General features: G+C 31.2%; 2 protein-coding genes across 3 annotated transcripts; one reads left to right on the top strand and one right to left on the bottom strand.

Annotated features, from left to right (window-relative positions):
- Positions 1-1124: 1124 nt before the first annotated feature.
- LOC118646854 (putative nuclease HARBI1) lies at positions 1125-11578 on the top strand. 2 transcript variants are annotated; one of them, XM_036290687.1, is made up of 5 exons: positions 1125-2245; positions 2529-2815; positions 2911-3493; positions 8332-8573; positions 11496-11578. In XM_036290687.1, the coding sequence occupies exons 1-5, from the start codon at positions 2031-2033 to the stop codon at positions 11513-11515; spliced, it is 1347 nt and encodes a 448-aa protein (XP_036146580.1). In that variant the 5' UTR covers positions 1125-2030; the 3' UTR covers positions 11516-11578. The 2 variants fall into 2 exon arrangements, with proteins under 2 accessions (XP_036146580.1, XP_036146581.1); XM_036290688.1 differs by lacking the exons at positions 8332-8573; positions 11496-11578 and adding an exon at positions 3765-4106.
- LOC118646858 lies at positions 3673-6581 on the bottom strand. The gene is made up of 4 exons (XM_036290693.1): positions 5401-6581; positions 5170-5280; positions 4896-4963; positions 3673-4799 (listed from the first exon to the last, which is right to left on the bottom strand). Exons 2-4 carry the CDS (start codon positions 5267-5269, stop codon positions 4521-4523), a joined length of 447 nt encoding a protein of 148 aa, XP_036146586.1. The 5' UTR covers positions 5270-5280; positions 5401-6581; the 3' UTR covers positions 3673-4520.
- Positions 11579-20101: the final 8523 nt, after the last annotated feature.

Raw genomic sequence — 20101 nt, 5'->3', positions numbered from 1 at the left:
GGAAGACTTTAAAGAGTCAATACGCATCTAAAATTAATTAACTAATTAATTAATTAATGTTAAAATCTGCATTTCTCGAGAACGGTTGGAGACACGAACTTGGAATAAGCACTAGTATTATCGGATGTTTTCGGATTAATTAATTAAATAAATAAATAATTAATTAAATTTTGAAATATGCATATCTCGGGAACGGTTGAAGATACGAACTTGGGATAAGAACTAGTATCATCGGATTTCAGAAAGTCAATGCAGAGTTATCACAATAATATAGATTAATATTTATTACATTTACTTGCAAAAATGTTGTGATGACTTTGACTGTAAATAACTCGCATTAAGTATAAATTTTCAATAAAAATTAATTTGATTCTGAATTACCTGTACATATTTTTTTATGCGTTGATGTTGATGATGAGATGGATGGATGAAATGTTTTATGCTGTGGAAATCTCCATCTAATGTTATTGATACTGTGGAAAGACTTTACCCAGTGAGAAACGACTCATCGAATCGACGTCGAAGTCATCGATATTTCATCAAATCGAAATATCACTCAAAATGACAATGCGTTTCGATGAGTTTTTTAATATAAAGGTTTTTAAAAATACACATTATTTACAATAATTATTTAGTATTAGGACGTTAAGTAAGTTTGACATTTTTTTTAAGACATCAAAATTTTATCAATTCGTTATCGTTTCGATGCTAGTCATCGAAACCGTGACCATAATCGAATCGAAATCGGTGAGTATTTCGATCAGTTTTCGATGAACAATTCGACGTCATATCGATGTCAAATCGAGAATTCATTTCTCACTAGGTATTCTGTATTTAGCACCTATGATTGATAAACACTGACTACTGTTTACATGCCATTAATATGGTTCAGAATGTACTATTCTTACAATCACATTCTTTTTAGAAATTCATTAGTGTTTATTTATTGTTTAATCATTGATAATTACATATACTTTATATAGTTATTATAATAAACATATATTTAATATACATAATAAAAATATATTTAATATTTTATTAATTTTGCTGTACTTTAAACAACTTAAATTAAAAATAATTTTAAATAAAAATTAATTTGACATTTTGAAAATTCACGCATAAAAATGTGTATTTTTTAATCTGAATATTACATTGTTTGTGCAGGTTTTTAACAATATACATTCCTATTAATTTAATTAAAAATTTTAAGGTATTGCTGTTTGTAGATACTCTGAATAACTTAAATTAAATAATCTTTAATAAATACTTTATTAGAATGTGCACTGGTATTGACGATGAAACGGATGGATAAAACACTATATAGGTGTTAGAGGAGATGTGATTATGATTGTATTAAGACCATAAACTACATAAAAAAACGTTGAAAGTATCGTGATGTAGGAGAACCGCTTATAACAAAGTTTCCTTTATTTATTTAGATTATTTAAATTTAAAACAAAATATATAAGCGGGGCAAAAATTTCATTATAGTATCAATATAATAAATTGCAATTTTGTATGTATGTGAAATAGGGACATTTTATGCATCAATCAAATTGTTAACATGAAACGTTACAGGAAACATTGAAAATGTTCATGATTTAACATCACAAAAGAAAAATTGAATGGTTTTATTTGTATAACTCCAAAAGAACCTTATAATAAACTACAGGTAATATGCATTTTGAAATGTTTTTACATATCGATCTATACTTTTTAACAAAGTTTATTGCTATATTAAGGCCCAGTTTCACCACTTAGTTTAACCGGAGTTTAAGTCATTAAACTTGGTTTAAAGAAAATATTACGTTCCACAGCTTCTTTAAACTTACGTTAACATCGATTTCTTACGTTAAAGTTAAACGGTGAATTTTGGGCGTTTAGGAATCTAAACGAGGTTTATTTCAGTGTCAAAAATTTGTTTAGGTTTAGGTTATGTATATAGCATTGTTATTTTGCTAGTGAGAAAAATAATCAAGTAATTAAAAATTTGTAAGTGACAAATAAAAATATGTGTATTGATTAAAATTATGGCTTTAGCGTATATACTATCATCATCTGATAAAGAAAATTTCATTGTCAATCGACGACCTCGACGACTTCGACGACCAAGAAAAATAAAGAAACGACCATCATATTTTGAAGAATTGGATGATGTCGATTTTCATATTCGGTTTCGTTTATCAAAAGCATCAGTTAATACAATATTGAGAGAAATCGAACAAGAAATTTATCAACGAGAACTGTGAGTATATATAAAGTTAATATGTGAAATATTATCAGACTTTTGTATTTTGACAGATAATGTTATAAAAAGAATAACAAATAACAAAAATAGTAATAAATTTTAAAAATTAATTATATTAAACAATTGAGTATTATTTATTATGATTATATATAAAGTATATTATAACCTATGTATAATATTTACTTTAGAATTTTAGAATGTCGTTTTTTATACTACTAAAAATAAACAATAAGTTAAAATAATTAATAAATTATAATAAAACTGTTTTTGTTTACTATAGAAACAATGCTATAGCTCCAATGAATCAACTTCTTTTGACGTTAAGGTTTTATGCAACGGGATGTCATTTATTAACGGCAGCGGATTTTGGTGGAATAAGTAAATCAAGCTGTCACAGAATTGTTCATCGAGTGACTAAAGCTATTGCTCGTCTTCGACCACGTTATATAAAATTTCCTATATTGCCTGAGGAAATAAAAAAAACACAAGTTGAATTTTTCAATATTGCAAGGTTTCCTAGAGTAATAGGCTGCATTGATTGTACTCATGTAAAAGTACAGTCATTTGGTTAGTAAAATATAGTTCATAGAATGTATTTTTAATATATTTTATATATATTTTATTTACTTTTATTAATAAATTATTTATTGCACTTATTACAGGTGGAAATGATGCAGAGTATTATAGAAACAGAAAAGGATATTTTTCCATTAATGTACAAGCAATTTGTAATGCAAATTTAGAGATAATTGATATTGTGGGTCGATGGCAAGGATCAGTGCATGATGCCACAATATTTAATAATTGCAGAATACGCGCTTTATTCGAAGCTGGAACATTTGGGAATTCTTTCCTATTAGGAGATGGTGGTTATGCTCTTCGTCCTTATTTTATGACTCCTTTACAAAATCCGCGCACTCGTATGGAGCAACTATATAATGAATCGCATATACGAACACGGAATACAATCGAGCGTGTATTCGGTATATGGAAAAGAAGATTTCCAATTTTAGCAGTTGGATCTCGATTTCAAAAGGTAGACAAAGTTTTACCCGTTATTGTTGCAATTGCTGTGTTGTATAATATTGCTCGGCAAACCGGTGATGCATTACCACCAAACGATCCTGCACTGCAATTGCCCGTCCCATGGGAAAATATATTACAAGAAGGCAATATAGTTTATAGAAATGATGTACCTGGTAATAATGAGATACAACGTCTATTAATCAACGATTATTTCCGAAGGTAAGAAAAAAACCATTAAATTATGTATTACTAATAGTTTATCTTTGTGATTAAAATTTTTTAAATATTTTATTATTAAATGGGTGTAGATATAATAATAAAATATATATTTATAAAATAAACATATTTTCTATATAAATTTTTCTTAAAATTAGATTATAGGAACAATAAATTAACAATTTTTTTATATTTGCAAAAATTATGTTATAATTTACTCTTTAAAAATCAATACATAAAATATTAATGTTTTATAACACATTATTTTTTTTAGTTTAATGTAAGCAACCAATTTTGCTGCTGATCAAAGTCCTTCGACTTCTCATTTAGTGAACAAAGTCTACAAAACTATGTTAGTAGGAATAAAAAAACCAAAGATGCGACTCTCTTTATCATATCGAGATTATCATATTAATACAAATAATGTAATTGTATTCCTTCATCCTATATTTTAATAAAAAATTTTTTAAAAATAAAGAATAAAGCAAAAACCAAATTAAAAGAATATTTCTACGAATACATAAATAATCTTATATACTTACATTTTATGACTCTCAGAACTTTAACACTAACATAAATAATTGCAATCCCTGCAATAAAATCTAATATAAAAAAACAAAATGAAATTAAAAAATAAAAAACTAGGAACTATATAAAAGGAACATACACAAATTTAATACTAACAATAAAATTAAGCGACTCTCCTCAGAGGTTTCATAAAAACAAATATTGTGATCTCTGCTATAAAATATTCTAATAAAAAAAAAGAAAAAAATATTGCAACGAATATATAAACTTTTTTATATTAAAAAAAAAATTGCAGCTTTCGATACAATTCGGTTATTTTGGCACAATCCAAACTAGAACTATGAGAATTAAAGAAAAAATTATTTTATTTAATCTTTATCAGAATTTAACCGTTTTTTCAGAATTTTAATATTAAGCTGTTCTTTTTCTAACAACGTTTTATAGATAATTATTTCTAAAGCTGACTTTTTTTTAATTTCTTCTTTCATTATTTCTATTAGTTCTACTTTGGATTGTACCAAAATATCCAATTCATTAGTTTTTTTGCAGCTGCTTTGGTCTTTTTCGATTTTTTATACTTTAAATTTGATTGTGGTAACTTATTCGTTACTGGATTGTTTTCTTTTGAAGATTCCTTATCGAAAACACTTTCAACATCCTCAAATATTAATTCTTCAGTTTCTTCAGTTTCAAGATTGTCCGAAACCTGCAACTCTTTACTCTTCTCAGAGCACAACTTTGTTGGTGTCCAATCAGTCCAATTGCTTGAATCTTCGAGTATCTGTGAGACAAATATAAATATAAGTTTTTAAATAATAGTTTTTCTATAATATTTAAAATATTAGATAATAAATAATTTTAAACAAGATGTACGTACCTCATATTGATAACAGCTTTCACCTTCTGATTCTTCATTGCATTGTGATGTATTTGTTTCTGCGATGCCTAAAATATCAAATATATATTAATTACATATATAAATTAATACTAACAAAAAATTAATGTTATTTTTTATTAGTTATTACTTAAAAAGATATCTTTTATTTACATAATTGAATAATACACACATATTATTTTCATTATTAAAAAAACGACATGTCGTATTAATTTAAAATGTTATAAGAAATATATTAAATTATTCTATAGCATACCTGTAATGTTATCGCTATCAAAGTTATTTGTTAAACCTTCTATTGATGGCTGAATGATATTTTTAATCCTTTCAGCAATAGGATCATCATTTATGTTCATCTTTCCACCACCTGTATTAAAAAAAATTATTCAATGTGACATGTGTACAACAATCTAGTACTTTTAATATATATTTTAATATAAATTTAAGAAACAAAATTAATACTATATATGTATAACACTTTTCTTACCTGTCTTGAAAACTTCATTTCTAATTTCAGCATAATGTTTTCGTGTTTTCTTTTTTAAATTATCCCAACAGCTTTTTAAGGAAGCTACATCTCTATATATTGAGTTATTATACTATTATACTCTTTTGATATATTTAGCCAACATTTTTCTTTTTCTTTCAAATTAATGTTATCCGTTTTTTTATTTTCTATTATGTTCTTATATTTTTCTATTAATTCTATTACTTTGAGCTTTTCAGTATTTGAAAAGTTTGGAAGTCTTTCTCTTTTTTTTATTTCGGACATTTTTAATAACACTAAATATAATGAAATATTCACAACTTCATACAACTTATAACCTCACTATTACGTGCAATAACAATATTTCCGTCTCTTCGATCTTTTCCCTTATATTGGAAATTGACCAATCATATTCTATACTGCAGAGTTTCTTCGAATAGATTATAGGTTTAGGTAACGTTTCGTTAAAAATGAGTTGTGGGACGCAACAGGAGTTTAACTTGGTTTAACTATAGCGTTAAATTTAACGGCAGTTTTGCTAAACTTAGTTTAAACTCAAATTGGTGAAACTGGGCCTAAATGTCATAATGCATTGTTTTATCTTTAATTCTGATTTCATATGACTTATCCAGAGAAAGATCCAAAATTTAGAGAACTAATTACATATTACACCTTTTGCTGGAACAAAGTTTGTTACAACAATACCGCAGCTTACAAACTCTTTCTATATAATAAAACTGTGCTTTATAAATTGTATAGTTATGGTTATATGTTTTATAATATGTAATAATTTATACGTGTATTTAACTGCAAAAGTGCAATAAATAATGTTTCTGAGGTGATATATATTTTTATATTTTAAGTAAAGAATAAGCGTTTTCTATATATTTAGTGATATAAGTCGACAAATGTCTGTTACTTCAAGTTAATAAAGATAGTCAATGTAGTCATAAGACAGTTTCCTATAGTATATTACAAAATTTCCGCTTTAATTTCACACTTATTTAAAGTAGGGAAAAGTTTTGTTTTATAAAAGTTATGTTATAGCTTCGTGGATTAAATAAGATGCCTAACCACAACAAAATAAGTGATATCCGAATAGAATTACGTTTTTTACAAAAAGGTAAAAAAATGGCGCCAAGTGTGCGCGCGCGCGTGTGTGTGTATGTGTATGTGTGTGTCAAAATAAATTTAAATGTAAAATTACACGAAATTGCCTTTCAAAATAAAAGGACAAAAATTTTGTCTTTTCTACAAAAATAATGATATGAAGTAAATGTGCCAGTTATAAGAACGGATATAAAATTTATTTATTATTACTTTTTAATATTAAAATGTTATAATCAATAATACGGTTCTGCATATACATATAAGTAATATACATTCCTGAAATGGTATATTATAAGAATAAACGCTACAAAATAAGAGTGTTAAGTTTTTCTTTACAAAAATAATTATATTAAGAAAAATGCGCCAATCTATAAAAATAGATGTTTATTTTTTAATTGGCATTCATAGTTTGATTTTTCATTAAGTCCGCATCAGACTAACTAGAGATTGATATTGGGATTAAATTGAAATGTAACCAATTAGGAACAAAACCAATATTCTTTAACTTTGCTTTGAATAGTCAAATTTCAATTCAATCTCAATCTCAAATCTGATATGGCTTCAAAATTGTCTTAAATTTAAAACTGGAAAGAACTGGAAAATTATTCAGCTTAGCAGTGTAAAGTTTTTGTAGTAAAATATTTATTTGTATTAAAATATTTATTTGTAATATTTGTAATTTATTTGTATTAAAACTTATTTGCCAGCTCAATATTATCTCCTTTATTTCTTGCCAATATGCTTCCTGACAATTGTTTTTTCTAGGCGTATAGCAGCCAATAATTTAATACCCGAAAGGCTAATATTTATAGTTTAATCTTGTGTTTTAAATTTTCTTAAATTATTTTTAAATAACCTTCTTACTAAACAAAATTGTATCTGAAGATAAATTTAAGACAATCTTGATGCCATATCAGATTTGAGATTGAGATTGAATTGAAATTTGACTATTCAAAGCAAAGTTAAAGAATATTGGTTTTGTTCCTAATTGGTTATATATAATTTTATATTAAAATTTTCGACCCCGTCGAATGTATAATTTCATCATGTTTTTACTTTTGACTCTGTAAATTTTTTTATGTGTTTATTAAAAACTGTTTATTAAAAACAATGTTATATAAATTAAAAACGTTAAAAACAACGTTAAATAAATTACATTTAATTTGTTACAATTAATATTAAACACATTGAATTTTTGTAGTTGTCAAATTTCTATAGATGGTTATCTATCTATATAATCATCGTTGCAATTTTATTTTTAAAAAGTAGAAAACAAAAAGTCAAATAGCGCGCGCGAAGCGTGCGTCTGTGGTGTCTGGTAATAAATAAATTTTATATAAATATCCGTTCTTATAACTGGCACATTTACTTTATATCATTATTTTTGTAGAAAAGACAAAATTTTTGTCCTTTTATTTTGAAAGGCAATTTCGTGTAATTTCACATTTAAATTTATTTTAACACACACACGCGCGCGCACGAACACTTGGCGCCATTTTTTTACCTTTTTGTAAAAAAGGTAATAAGTTGCAAATACGTAAAAAGGGAATTATTATTGAAATATGCACTAAAGATCTCGTAATATTACCTTTCATACATAATGTATATAATTAACATAATATTTTCAAATAAGTACAAAATTTTACTAATAAAAAAAGTAATACAAACTTTTATATATAAATTGTTAACATTGTGTGGTTAAAAAAATATTCTATTTCGTATTCATTATTGACAAGAAAATACGTTTTATTTTGTCGAATGTTATATATAATTTTATTATTTTGTTTTATACGTATACTGTAAATTTATAATATATGTCAGATTGGATCCTGAGTTTAAATTAAGCCACAAGAAACGCCACAAGAAAAAAATGACTTCCTATGCCGTTGTGCGCTTTATAAAAGATGATGATTACTTAGAGGTACCATCGTCATGGGTTAGTGACGAAAAAGACCAATGCTGGTGGCCTAATGTTAAAAATGTATCACAATATATTAATCGCTGTGTGATACCTGACCCAATAACATGGAAAAAACATGACATTGAATTGAAAGGATTTTATGGTATGTATGTATACACCTTTTATATGATATGTTTATATAGATATTATTAAAGTAAAAATGCTATTAATGATAGTAAATAATCAAGTAATAGAATTGTCGATATGCCAGCGATCAAAAAATGGTAATGAAAACTCTTGAATAATGACTAATCTGGCAATGCTTTATTAGTAATTAAAGGAAACACAACGTTTCGGCCAGACGATTTCTGGCCCTTATCAAGTGTATGTATAAAAAACATATAATTTTTTTTTCTACACAACGACTTCACAAAATTTATTTCACAAATTAACAATCTTAATTGAATAGGCTATATAAATACCTTGTACCCTTACGGAAAAAACACTCTAATTTTGAGAGTTTACACTCAAAATTGAGTGTTAATACTCGATTTTGGGAGTTTACTCCCAAATTTAGGTGTATACGCTCAAATCTTGAGTATTTACACTAAAGATTGAATGTTTATACTCGAACATTTGTGTGTACACCCAATGATTGAGTGTTCATACTAAAGTTTGGATTTAAATATTTAAAAGTATTGTGGCGGCTATGACTGCTGACAGTTGACAGCCGCACATGTTCCGAATTTCATTCTGTCTGAAATTGACTTCAGGTAGATTGAGAAAATTCTTCCTGCCAACAGACGTCGCATTATGAATTAACTCGCAATTAAGATGACTAATCAGATAATATATAAGAAGGGACGAATCGACGTCTCTTTGCTCATCGAGCAAATGTAGTACTGGCTCCAACTAGAGCGAAGATCTCCATGACCGAGCGAATATTCCGAATACCTACCTTGGAGGTTGATTCTAATTGATCTACCGGAGCCGAGATTCTACATCGACGCCTCAACCCAGACAACTTATCAAGAGGCTTGAAACTCAAACCGAATTCCTGGAACTACAAGCGGAGGAAGCAGATTCTCCGAAGAAACTGAAAAAGGCTTATCTTCCAGAAACCTCGACAGAAGAGGAAGAAAAAGGAAGAAAGAGATACGGGCCGATCCTGGTCACATTAATCAAGCCTCACATCTCCTATAGGGAGAAGAAAATTTAAATACATTTTTCTCGCGCCGAAAGGCGCACTTGAGCAATAAAAATTTATTTCAAAAAATAAATAAATATAAAAAACAAAGTTGACCTTGTCTAATTTCTGGCGAGGAGGTTCTCCTCAAGTATACTCTCAACATTTGGATATAACACACAATAAATGAGTGTCTTCCAACATAAAGTGTGAACACTGAAACGTTGGGGATGTACACTCAACATCTATCGGTTGAAAGTACACTTAATATTGAATGTGCACTCTCAAACATTGGATTAGAAAATATTAAATAAAAACAAAAGCAAAAACAGCAAGTTCAACTGAGATTAAAATTAATCTGCATTGGTAGAAATGGACATAAAACGAATATCTAAAATAAACATTCAACTAGAGTGTTCAGCTGACTTTGAGTATTAATTTGAGTATTACTTTCAACTTGGACGTTTGCCATCTAATTGAGTGTTAATTTTAGTGTTATTTTTAAATTTAGGATTAACATTGAAATTAACGCTCAATTAGATGGCGAACATTTAAGTTGAGAGTAATAACTCTAATTAAACTTTAATTAAAAGTAAATTAAAGAGCGAACACTCAAGTTGAGTATTTACACTGAATTGAGTGTATATCCCTTGTCCCAAATTATACTCAACTTGAGTATTTTTTTAAGTGTTATTTTTAGTGTTTTTTCCGTAAGAGTAATATTAATATAAGAAAAACTTATCTTTATATTTAAAAAAATCATTATTAGTAAGTATATCGCACTTCAATTATAAACAATGTTGTTTCGAGAGACGTGTTGGAAGGCATGTCTGCACTCCGCAACCTTTGTCACAGAAAAGAGGAGAGCGGTAGAAATATGAATGTCATTTTAAACAATGAATTAGGTAAGTAAATTTAATTGATAATAAACCATACAATAAGAGAATAATTGTACTACTTTATGTAAAGCGGTTTAAGTGAGGATGTGAGACGCATACTATATAAAGCTGTGGATGTCCGCTACACTATACCAAAAAAGTTAGATATTCTAATAAAAAAAGGAAAAGATAGAATTAACAATACCTCGACAACCGAGTTTGTTTATAAAATTAATTGTCAGGATTGTAATTTGGCATACATAGGACAAACAAAACGACACTTAAAGACGAGAATTAGAGAAAATAGAAATAACAAAAAGTCCGACAGCGCAACACATGCACTGTGGTCACTGACCACCGACTATGCATGCAACATGAATTCGACTGGTCTAAACCTAATACTTTACACAAAGAAAAGCATAAAAGAAAGAGAGAGGTGGCTGAGATGTTTTTCATCAAGAAATGTAACAATAATATCAATTTACAGAAAGACACGGACAATTTGAACGTACTTTATGACAGAGTTATAAGCATTACTTAATGATTTTCGACTAGTGACATATTTTTACTTACTCAATTTGTTGTTTAAAATGACTTTCATATTTTCAGCGCTCTTCTCTTTTCTCTGATAAAGGTTGCGGAATGCAGACGTGCCTTCCAACACGTCTCTCGAAACAACACTGTTTGTTTATAATTGAAGTGCGATATACTTACTAATAACGATTTTTTAAAATATAAAAATAAGTTTTTCTTATATTAATATTACAAAGTATTTATACAGCCTTTTCAATTATGATTGTTAATTTGTGAAGTGAATTTTGTGAAATCGTTGTGTAAAAAGGAAAATTATATATTTTTTATAGATACACTTGATAAGAGCCAAAAATCGTCTGGCCGAAACGTTATGTTTTCTTTAATTACTAATAAAGCATTGCCAGATTAGTCATTATTCAAGAGTCTTCATTACGATAGTAAATAAGTTAATAAGTTTCTTATGCAAATAAGTTAATATATTTTACAGAAACTTTGCAATTAACATGAAAAAAGGCTGAAGATAGTAATTGCACATCTACCGAAGAAATAGTTTATCGTGGAAAAGGCCAATAAAAAAAAAAAGAAAATTTTGAGCGACAGTGAAACTTCTCGAGATTTAGAATCAAAAGGTGAGTAAAAAAAGTAATAAAAAAATAATAAAATCTTATTATATAAATGTAATTTTAAAAAACGATTATTTCTTTATTATTATTTTTAAAAGTTTGTGAAATAATTCAATTAATAAAAATAAGCATGAGACGTTTAGAATTGTTTAATAACAAAACTAAATATTATATAAGTATGAATTAATATGAATATTTTATTACAGATTACGAGCCTCCTCCTTGGTTAATATTATCGAAAAAAAAATAAAACAAAATCTAATAAACAACAAAAAATTTTCATATTTAATAAGTTGCACGATAAGGACTGTGCGCCTTCATCAGTAAGAAATACTAGTGACACAGAAATACCAAGTAACGAAAATAATAAAAATAACTGTAATGTTACATCAGTGAACGATTTTCCTATAATAGCACCTTCGACACATACAGACCTGGAAACAGCAGGTACGTTTTCTTTTTCATGTATATGTGCATATGTATTTATGCATTTGTATTATATTGTACATATACTTGTTTTTATGATTTAATAGCAACTTATCATGAAGAAATTGTGTCTAATATTAAAAAACCAGTTGCAAGTGCTACCTCAGATGATTATAGTAAAAAAGAACTTTCAATTATTTTTTTAAACATCAATTAACACAACCTTTTTGTTGTATATTAATTTTATATACATGGTGCAGACGAAATATAACGACGTATTCTACAAGAATGCACATTAATAAAAATGTATACAAAAAGTATTAATATTCGGTTAAAATGTTTAAAGGGGGGAAAAATAAAAGAAAAAATTAATGTTTGCGATGAAGTAAAAATAATACAAAACCGATTACCTTTAAAAACCATTGAACAAATATTGGATTTTGATTAGAGTATGGAGAACGAAAACATTAAAAAAGCGTTTGTATGTTTTTATATATATATATATATATATATATATATATATATATATATATATATATATTATAACTGCAAAATTGTAGTGTTTTTCTAAATTAATGCTGTTTTCAAATAACGTTTATTAAACGTATTGGTGGCAATAACGTAACAGACAACATTTAAAAAATCTTAAAAAGGATTTTTACCAACAAACTTGGGACACAATGCAGTTGGTTAGGTTGGTTAGGTTGACAAAATAATTTAAAAATGTGCAATTTGTCGATAACAGAAATAATGAAAGGCATGTTTTTTATTTTTGCTTATTTATTCTAAAATGTCTATATACACAATTGTTAATATTATTGCTTATATTTTTGCTTTTTGTTGTATTTCTTCAATCACCTTAGACTGATACTTGTGCGCTCGTATTTAATTATAATCGTTTAAATTAAGAACTCAATTAATGAAATAAATATTTAAATTAATAAAGTGAATTAGAAGATCAAGCGTGAGAGTGAATGGAATGAATGAATATAAATATTCAAAAGATTGAAAGAATCAATGTTGTTAGGAAACAGAAAAGGAATAGAGAAAGGTTTTGTTGCTAAATTAATCATGATCAATCTTCAGATCATTCATTGGCGGCGGCAATACCTCCCCCTTTTAAGATCTGGACGGTAATAACTTTTAGATTAGTAGGAGTCCGCTTGAGGCGTTGTGATCGCTTAACACGCTCTGATTCCAATTCTTGTATCTCCATTTGCAATGGTAAAGGTTCTTGAACTCGTGTTTCCTCAGATTCTTGAAGTTGTTCTTGAGCAGAAGACTCTTGAGGTTGAAAATTGAGATTCAAATTGCCTTGAATAGAGAGTTCTATTTCTTGTTCTGTTTCGGAATTGTTTTGTCCAATTTCCAAATTTGAGAAATTTTGTAGTGGAGAATCAAGATCGAAGGCGTTGACTAGAATATCAATAGGTAATTGTACAGTTGAATCTTTTTCAGCATTCTCAAGATCTTCAATTCGTAATTTAATTTAATTTGCATGTGTCCTTACTAAACGGCTTCGAGTTTTGACAAAAACGTTATATAAAACTTTGCCAACTCGTTCTATTATTTCTCCAGGAATCCAAGTCCACTTGTTATTAGCATGAATTTGAACAAAGACTTTGGTTCCAGCAGAGAATTCTTTAGGTTTAACGCCGTGTCTACGATTATACTGTGCTTCTTGCTTAAGCTTCTTATTATCAAGCTCTTTGATTGGTTTTGTAGAAGGCCTTAAAAAATGCAAAGTTGTTCTTATCGGTCTTCCAAATAAAGCTTTTGCCGGAGAAACATTTAAGGAAACATTTGGATTTGGAGTTGACCTATAATATTGAAGAAAGGAAGATGGTCCGATATCTTCCTCTCTGTTTGAATTTTTGATAGTCCACGCTTAAATGTATCTACAAATCGCTCTGCTTGTCCATTAGAGCTTGGATAGAATAGTGGACTACGTAAATGAGTAATCCCTTGAGATTGACAATTATCTTGAAACTTTTCTAAAATGAATTAAGTTCCATTGTCAGAAACAATTGTTTCAGGTACTCCAAAACGAGCAAATATTTGTTGTAGAATTGAAATGGTTCGTTGCGCTGTAATTGGCTGTGTAGGAATAATCTCTGGCCATTTAGAAAAAGTATTTACCAACACAAAGAAATATTCTCCATCAATAGGTCCTGCGAAATCAACATGTACTCTTTCCCAAGGTTTTGTCGGCTGTGGCCAACTTGAAAGAGGAACCTTGATTGGAGTTTTGGCATTAATAGCACAATTTTTACATTTCTTAACGAAATCTTCGATTTGTTGGTCTATTCTTGGCCAATACACATATGAGCGTGCAATAATTTTCATTCGCTCTATACCAGGATGACCTTTATGAAGTTGTTTCAAAATAATTTGATAAAATTGTTCCGGAATAACAACTCTGTCATTGAAAAGCAAACAATCTTGTACTACAGTTAAAAATTGTCGACGTCGAAAATATGCTTGAAATTCTTCTTCAACAGATAAAGGCCAAGAATTTAAGGTAAAATTAATGACCTTTTTAATGATAACATCTTCTTTAGATGCATCTTGAATTTGTTTGAAAGTAATTGGAGTTTTTTTAATTGTTTCATTTAAAACAGAAATTAAATCCATTTCCATTTGAATTAAAGCGATCACAAAATCCCCATCTGGACGTTGATGTTGACAGATTAATCTAGACAAAACTGCATGTCCAAATTCAGTAGTTCTAACGTATTCAATTTTAAAGTCATATGACAATAATTGAAGAGCCCATCGTTGAAGACGATTAGCTGAATACGCAGGAATTCCCTTTTTACTACCAAAAATTTGTAATAAAAGTTTGTGATCTGTTTGTAAAATGAATTTCCTTCCGAAAATCATTTTATGAAACTTCGTTACTGCAAAAAGAATTGCCAAAGTTTCTTTTTCAATTTGGCTATATTTGCGCTCTGTTTCTGTTAAAGTTCGAGATGCGTGACTGATTGCTTTGATTGTAAAATCTGGAAACCTATGTAAAATACAAGCGCCAAGTTCTTCATTTGAAGCATCTGCAGCAACGATAATCTCATATTTTGGATTATAATGCATAAGCAATAAATTTGAACTTAGAATCTTTTTGAATTTGTCAAAAGATTCTTGACATTTAATAGACCAATTCCATTTAACTTTTTTTTTTAATAATTGATCAAGAGGTCGACGAAGAATATGTATGTTTGAAATGAATCGACTATAATAATTGATTGCACGAAATGATCTTATTAGAGTGCTTATATTATGAGGAGAAGGCATATTTATGATTGCTTCAACTTTCTTTGGATCTGGATGTAATCCATTACTAATAATAATGTAACCAAGGTAATTGATTTTATTTGTAAAGAAGTTACATTTTTCCATTCTTAAATGGAACCCGTAATCTTAAATTCTTTCAAGGAATCTCGTTAAATTAAAATTGTGTTCTTGAATTGTAGCTCCTCCAACTACAATATCATCTATGTATGCAAATACATTTTTTAAGCCTGAAATCATGGAATCAACTATTGCTTGAAATTCTCCTGGGGCAATTGTTACTCCAAACGGCATGCGATTATAAACAAATAAACCACGATGAGTATTAATCGTCAAAAGATGCTTTGATTCTTCTTCAATTTCAATTTGTAGAAAGGCGTCCGACAAATCGATCTGACTACAATATTTACAATTTGCCAACTGTGAAAATATTTTATCAGGTAATGGTAAAGAATGGCGATTTTGTTCTAAGGATGCATTGAGTCCCGTAGAATAATCTGCGCAAATCCTAATTTTGCCGTTTTTCTTTCTAACAACAACGATAGGAGCAGCCCAATTTGAATATTTGATTGGAGATATGATTCCATTTTGTTCAAGACGTAAAAGTTCTTGTTCAACTTGAGGAAGTATAGCATAAGTTACCGGTCTTTTGGGTCTAAAAACTGACTGGGCATCCGGTTTCAAAAATAACTTGACTTTAGTTTTTATACAACGACCCAAATCATTTGAAAAAACATTCGGAAACTTTTCTTTAAAAATTGTTAAATCGAAAAGCAAAGAAGCTTTTTGAGAACTTGATTGCAAAGATTATTGAATGGTTGATTCCATAAATCGAAGGCTGTTATCCAATCTAGACCTATTATATTCAGGTTTGCATTTGACGTGACAAAACATTTGAGTTCTTTGGATACGCCTTGCAAGGTTGCAATACAATTAAATTCTCGATTGAAATTGATTTGATTACCTGAAGCATCTCGTGCAATATGAGAAGTAAGTTTTTTTGGTTTTCCCAAATTAAGCCAATTTTTTTCAGAAATAATAGTAATATCAGACCCGGTATCAAGTTGTAACTTGAAAGACTGATTATTGATTAAAATGTCTATAAATTTACGTCTGTTATTTAAAGCGACTTGATTGACTTGAATAGTCTTAACATTTTGATTTGTTTCATTTGTTTTAGATTTAACTTTTTTGCTGGAAGCACAATATCCGTCTTTATGTCTGACAATATTACATTTCTGACATTTATGTGTTTTAAAAGTGCAATCCTTTGCATAATGTAAGTGTTACGTCCTAAGGGGAGTGTGCGGGGGCCGAGCGGGAGCCGTAATTCTCCCAGGAGCGTAACTAGTTGAGGCAAGCCTTTCGGGAGGGAACGTTATGAGGATGAGGCGAGAAGGAGAATATTATTGTACGAGTATATATGTATATTTGTACGGAATATGTTTACATAACTGTGTATAGATTTCTTTGTTCTTTTATTTTTTTTTTTCTTTGCCCATCTGCTCGGTTTCGGGGAGAAGTGATCTCTGGTGAGGCTTGACGAGCCTCTTGTAGGCCTTTGTCGACCGGGGGGTTGCCGCGGCGAGATCAGTCTCGGAAGCGAGCCGATAACCAATTCGTCGCCCGTAATGAGGGGCCTCTGGCGCGGGGGCGGCCGGACCTGGCGGTCTAATCTTACAGGCCGCGTGGGGGCTCTGGAAGGAGCCACGTCCGTTCCCGGGGGTGGCCGGGACGGCTGCCGTTTAACTGGAGCGGGGATCGGTAGAGGTGGGACGCGACAGGGCTGTGCCGGGGACACTGGCTGGGGTGCAGGCCTCGGGAGTGGAGGGGCCAGATTGAATGGCCCCGGGGACTCGTGCCTCCTTGGTGATGTCCCGGGGGGTGGAGGTCGATCAAAAATGGCTGGATCAAACGTCCCTGCTTCGATCAGGCGCCATTTGAGCCGTTTCAGTTGGCGTTTCCTTCCCCCACGCCGGGACCGCGGCATGATGTACTGTAGTCAAGTTAAGTGAATGGGTTATTAGGGTCCCCATAGTTGTGATAGGAAGCACGTGTCAGACAGATTTTAAGAAGGATCGTGAGCGTGGCTATAGAGTATATATTATGTTGTAATGTTTTTTTTTTCTTAAGGGTTTCCCGTTCGAATCTCTCTCTTTCTCCGTTAATATATTTCGGCTAATTACGAGAAAGGGAAGTTGTGTGATCTCTATTAAGCACCGCATTGGATTAGATGAGAAATCGAGAGGATCTATAGAGGTTATTGTTGAAAGAGTCCGCGGGGGAAATGCGCCCTAGTAAGCGAGCCCATTGTCCACGGAGTGAAAAGGTTAGTGTGGAGGGCAAGCGCTCTAATAGGCAGCCCGATCCATCCCACGGGGTGGAAGTATGAGCAAGAGATCGACTCGGCTTCTCCTTCTATCAATCTTACACGTGTTATACGGACGCCGGTATACTATAATACGCGGACCGGGAGCACATGAACTGAGAGAGAGAGAGAGGGGGGGGGAGGGAGGGAGAGAGAGAGAGAGAGAGAGAGAGAGAGAGCTTTGATGTCAAAATGACACCCAAGTTCCTCACCTCACTAACGAAAGATAAAGGAGTGCTGTCAACTATAATAGGAGGGAGAAGAGAGATGTCAATGTTTATAGTGTGAGGTTGACTAGCTAAGATGATTGCGTTAGACTTAGTTAGATTAATTTTGAGACCATTGTTGTTTGCATACTCAAATATAGCATTAGCATCTTTAGAGATCAATTCCAGGCCACGAAGGACATTCATAGGAGAGCAGGAAAGATAAATTTGCAGGTCATCAGCGAACAACATATGACTAGAAAATGACAAGACATTGCCAATATCATTTATGAAAAGTGAGAATAGCAACGGATCCAATACAGAACCTTGAGGTATACCAAGGAAAGTTGGAAGCCATTCAGAGCGATTTCCGGCTTCATCTATTACAGCCTGAGATCGACCGGTTAAGTATGAGTAAAGCCAAGTGACAACTGAATCAGAAATACCAAGTACTTTTAGTTTGGTAAGATGTGGGACAGTATCAAACGCCTTGCTGAAGTCGAATAAGACTAAGATAGTGATGAGTCCGGCATCCATCCTTAACATCATCACAAACACGTAGTAGAGCGAATTGGGTGTTATGCTTGGACCGATATGCCGATTGCCTCGGATCCAAAAGATTATAGTTATTTAAGTAGTCAACAATTTGGCCAGCGACTAACCTTTCAAGGATTTTGGACATTTCCGGCAAATTGGCAATCGGTCGAGTGTCAGACGGGGACCTAGGATTACTAATCTTGGATAGGGGATGAGAGCATGCTTCCAGTGAGATGGAAAAACAAAGAGTTCCAACGACTTATTAAATAGATCTGCAATCCAGGACGAGATACGAGGCCATGCTAAACGTAGAACACAAAGTGGAATGCCATCAGCGCCCGACGCATAAGAGTGAAAGGGGCTATGAGCAATTAGATTATAGATCTTGTTAGATGTGACAGGAGAGAACACAAATTCAAGGCGACAAGGTGGACAGGATAAAGAAGAGATGGCAGAAGTAAAGTCAGCAAAGCATAGCGGCGAAGCAGAAGAAACAGAAACATAATAAGAAACATAATAAGAAACATAATAAGAGTTTAGCTGGGATGAGGTGAAAAAATTGAGTGGAGAACCAAAGGTGAACCTGGCGAGACCAAGTCGAGCTAGTTCCCTCCATAGTTTGGCAGGATCAGTAATATTGTCAAGGGAGGCAAGAAGAAACTCGTTCTTAGCACGCCTAATATCAGAATTCAATTGGTTCCTGAAGTGTTTATATCTAAGATATCCGAGCAGACTGTTAGAACGCTTGGCCTGCTTGAATAGAGTATTGCGAGCACGTAGGATTTTCTTCAAATCCTCAGTAAGCCATCGCGCCGGCGGCCTTCTAACCACAAAAGTACGAACCGGAGCACAAACATCAAGTGCATTGCAGAGAACCCGGGTCAGCATTGCACTAGATTCATGAACATAAGATTCATGAGATAAATTGCTAACGACTGTAGAAGCACTGTCAACTTCAACGTTAAGAAGCTCAAGAAATTCAGAGTCCACTATACGCCCGTTACCTTTCCTCCTAATAAGATGCTCAGTGTCAGCTTGAAATCCTATGGACAGGGCGAGAGACAGAAGGTCATGACCGGCTATAAAAGGACTAGAAGATTTCACAAAAGATACAATTTTTTCGCAATCATCAACTATGAAGACATCAAGTCATGTATTAGAGGTAGCTGTATGAAAGGTGGCTTCAGATTAGACAATATGAAGTGATAGGCCAAACATAAGTTTCCGTAAATAAGTTGCCTCGAATTGGTTGGTCAACAAGTTGCAATTTAGATCACTTCCGATAATTACGTTTTTATGCATATGAGAAACACAAGTGAGCGACGCAACAAATTTATTAAGGTAGTAGCCTTTTGGCCTTCTGTAAACGGATGCAAACAACAAAGATTCATTATTAGGTAAGCAAATTTCAATAATCAAATATTCTGGTTCGTTAATGTGATCACCGTCCGACATAGAAACAATAGAAGCTTTAAGTGATTTATGTACGTAATAAGCCCCCCCCACCCATTGGGCCCACACGATCATTGCGAATTAAGAAATAATCATTTAAGGCCACTAAATCATCAGAGATGCCTTCTTTCAGCCAAGTTTCAGAAACAGAAATGATATGATAAAAGTTAGTATTAAAATGTATTCTAATGAA

This window comes from Monomorium pharaonis, chromosome 8 (assembly GCF_013373865.1).
Source record: "Monomorium pharaonis isolate MP-MQ-018 chromosome 8, ASM1337386v2, whole genome shotgun sequence".
NCBI classification, from domain to species: domain Eukaryota; kingdom Metazoa; phylum Arthropoda; class Insecta; order Hymenoptera; family Formicidae; genus Monomorium; species Monomorium pharaonis.
This window is presented reverse-complemented; position numbering and strand designations above follow the sequence as displayed.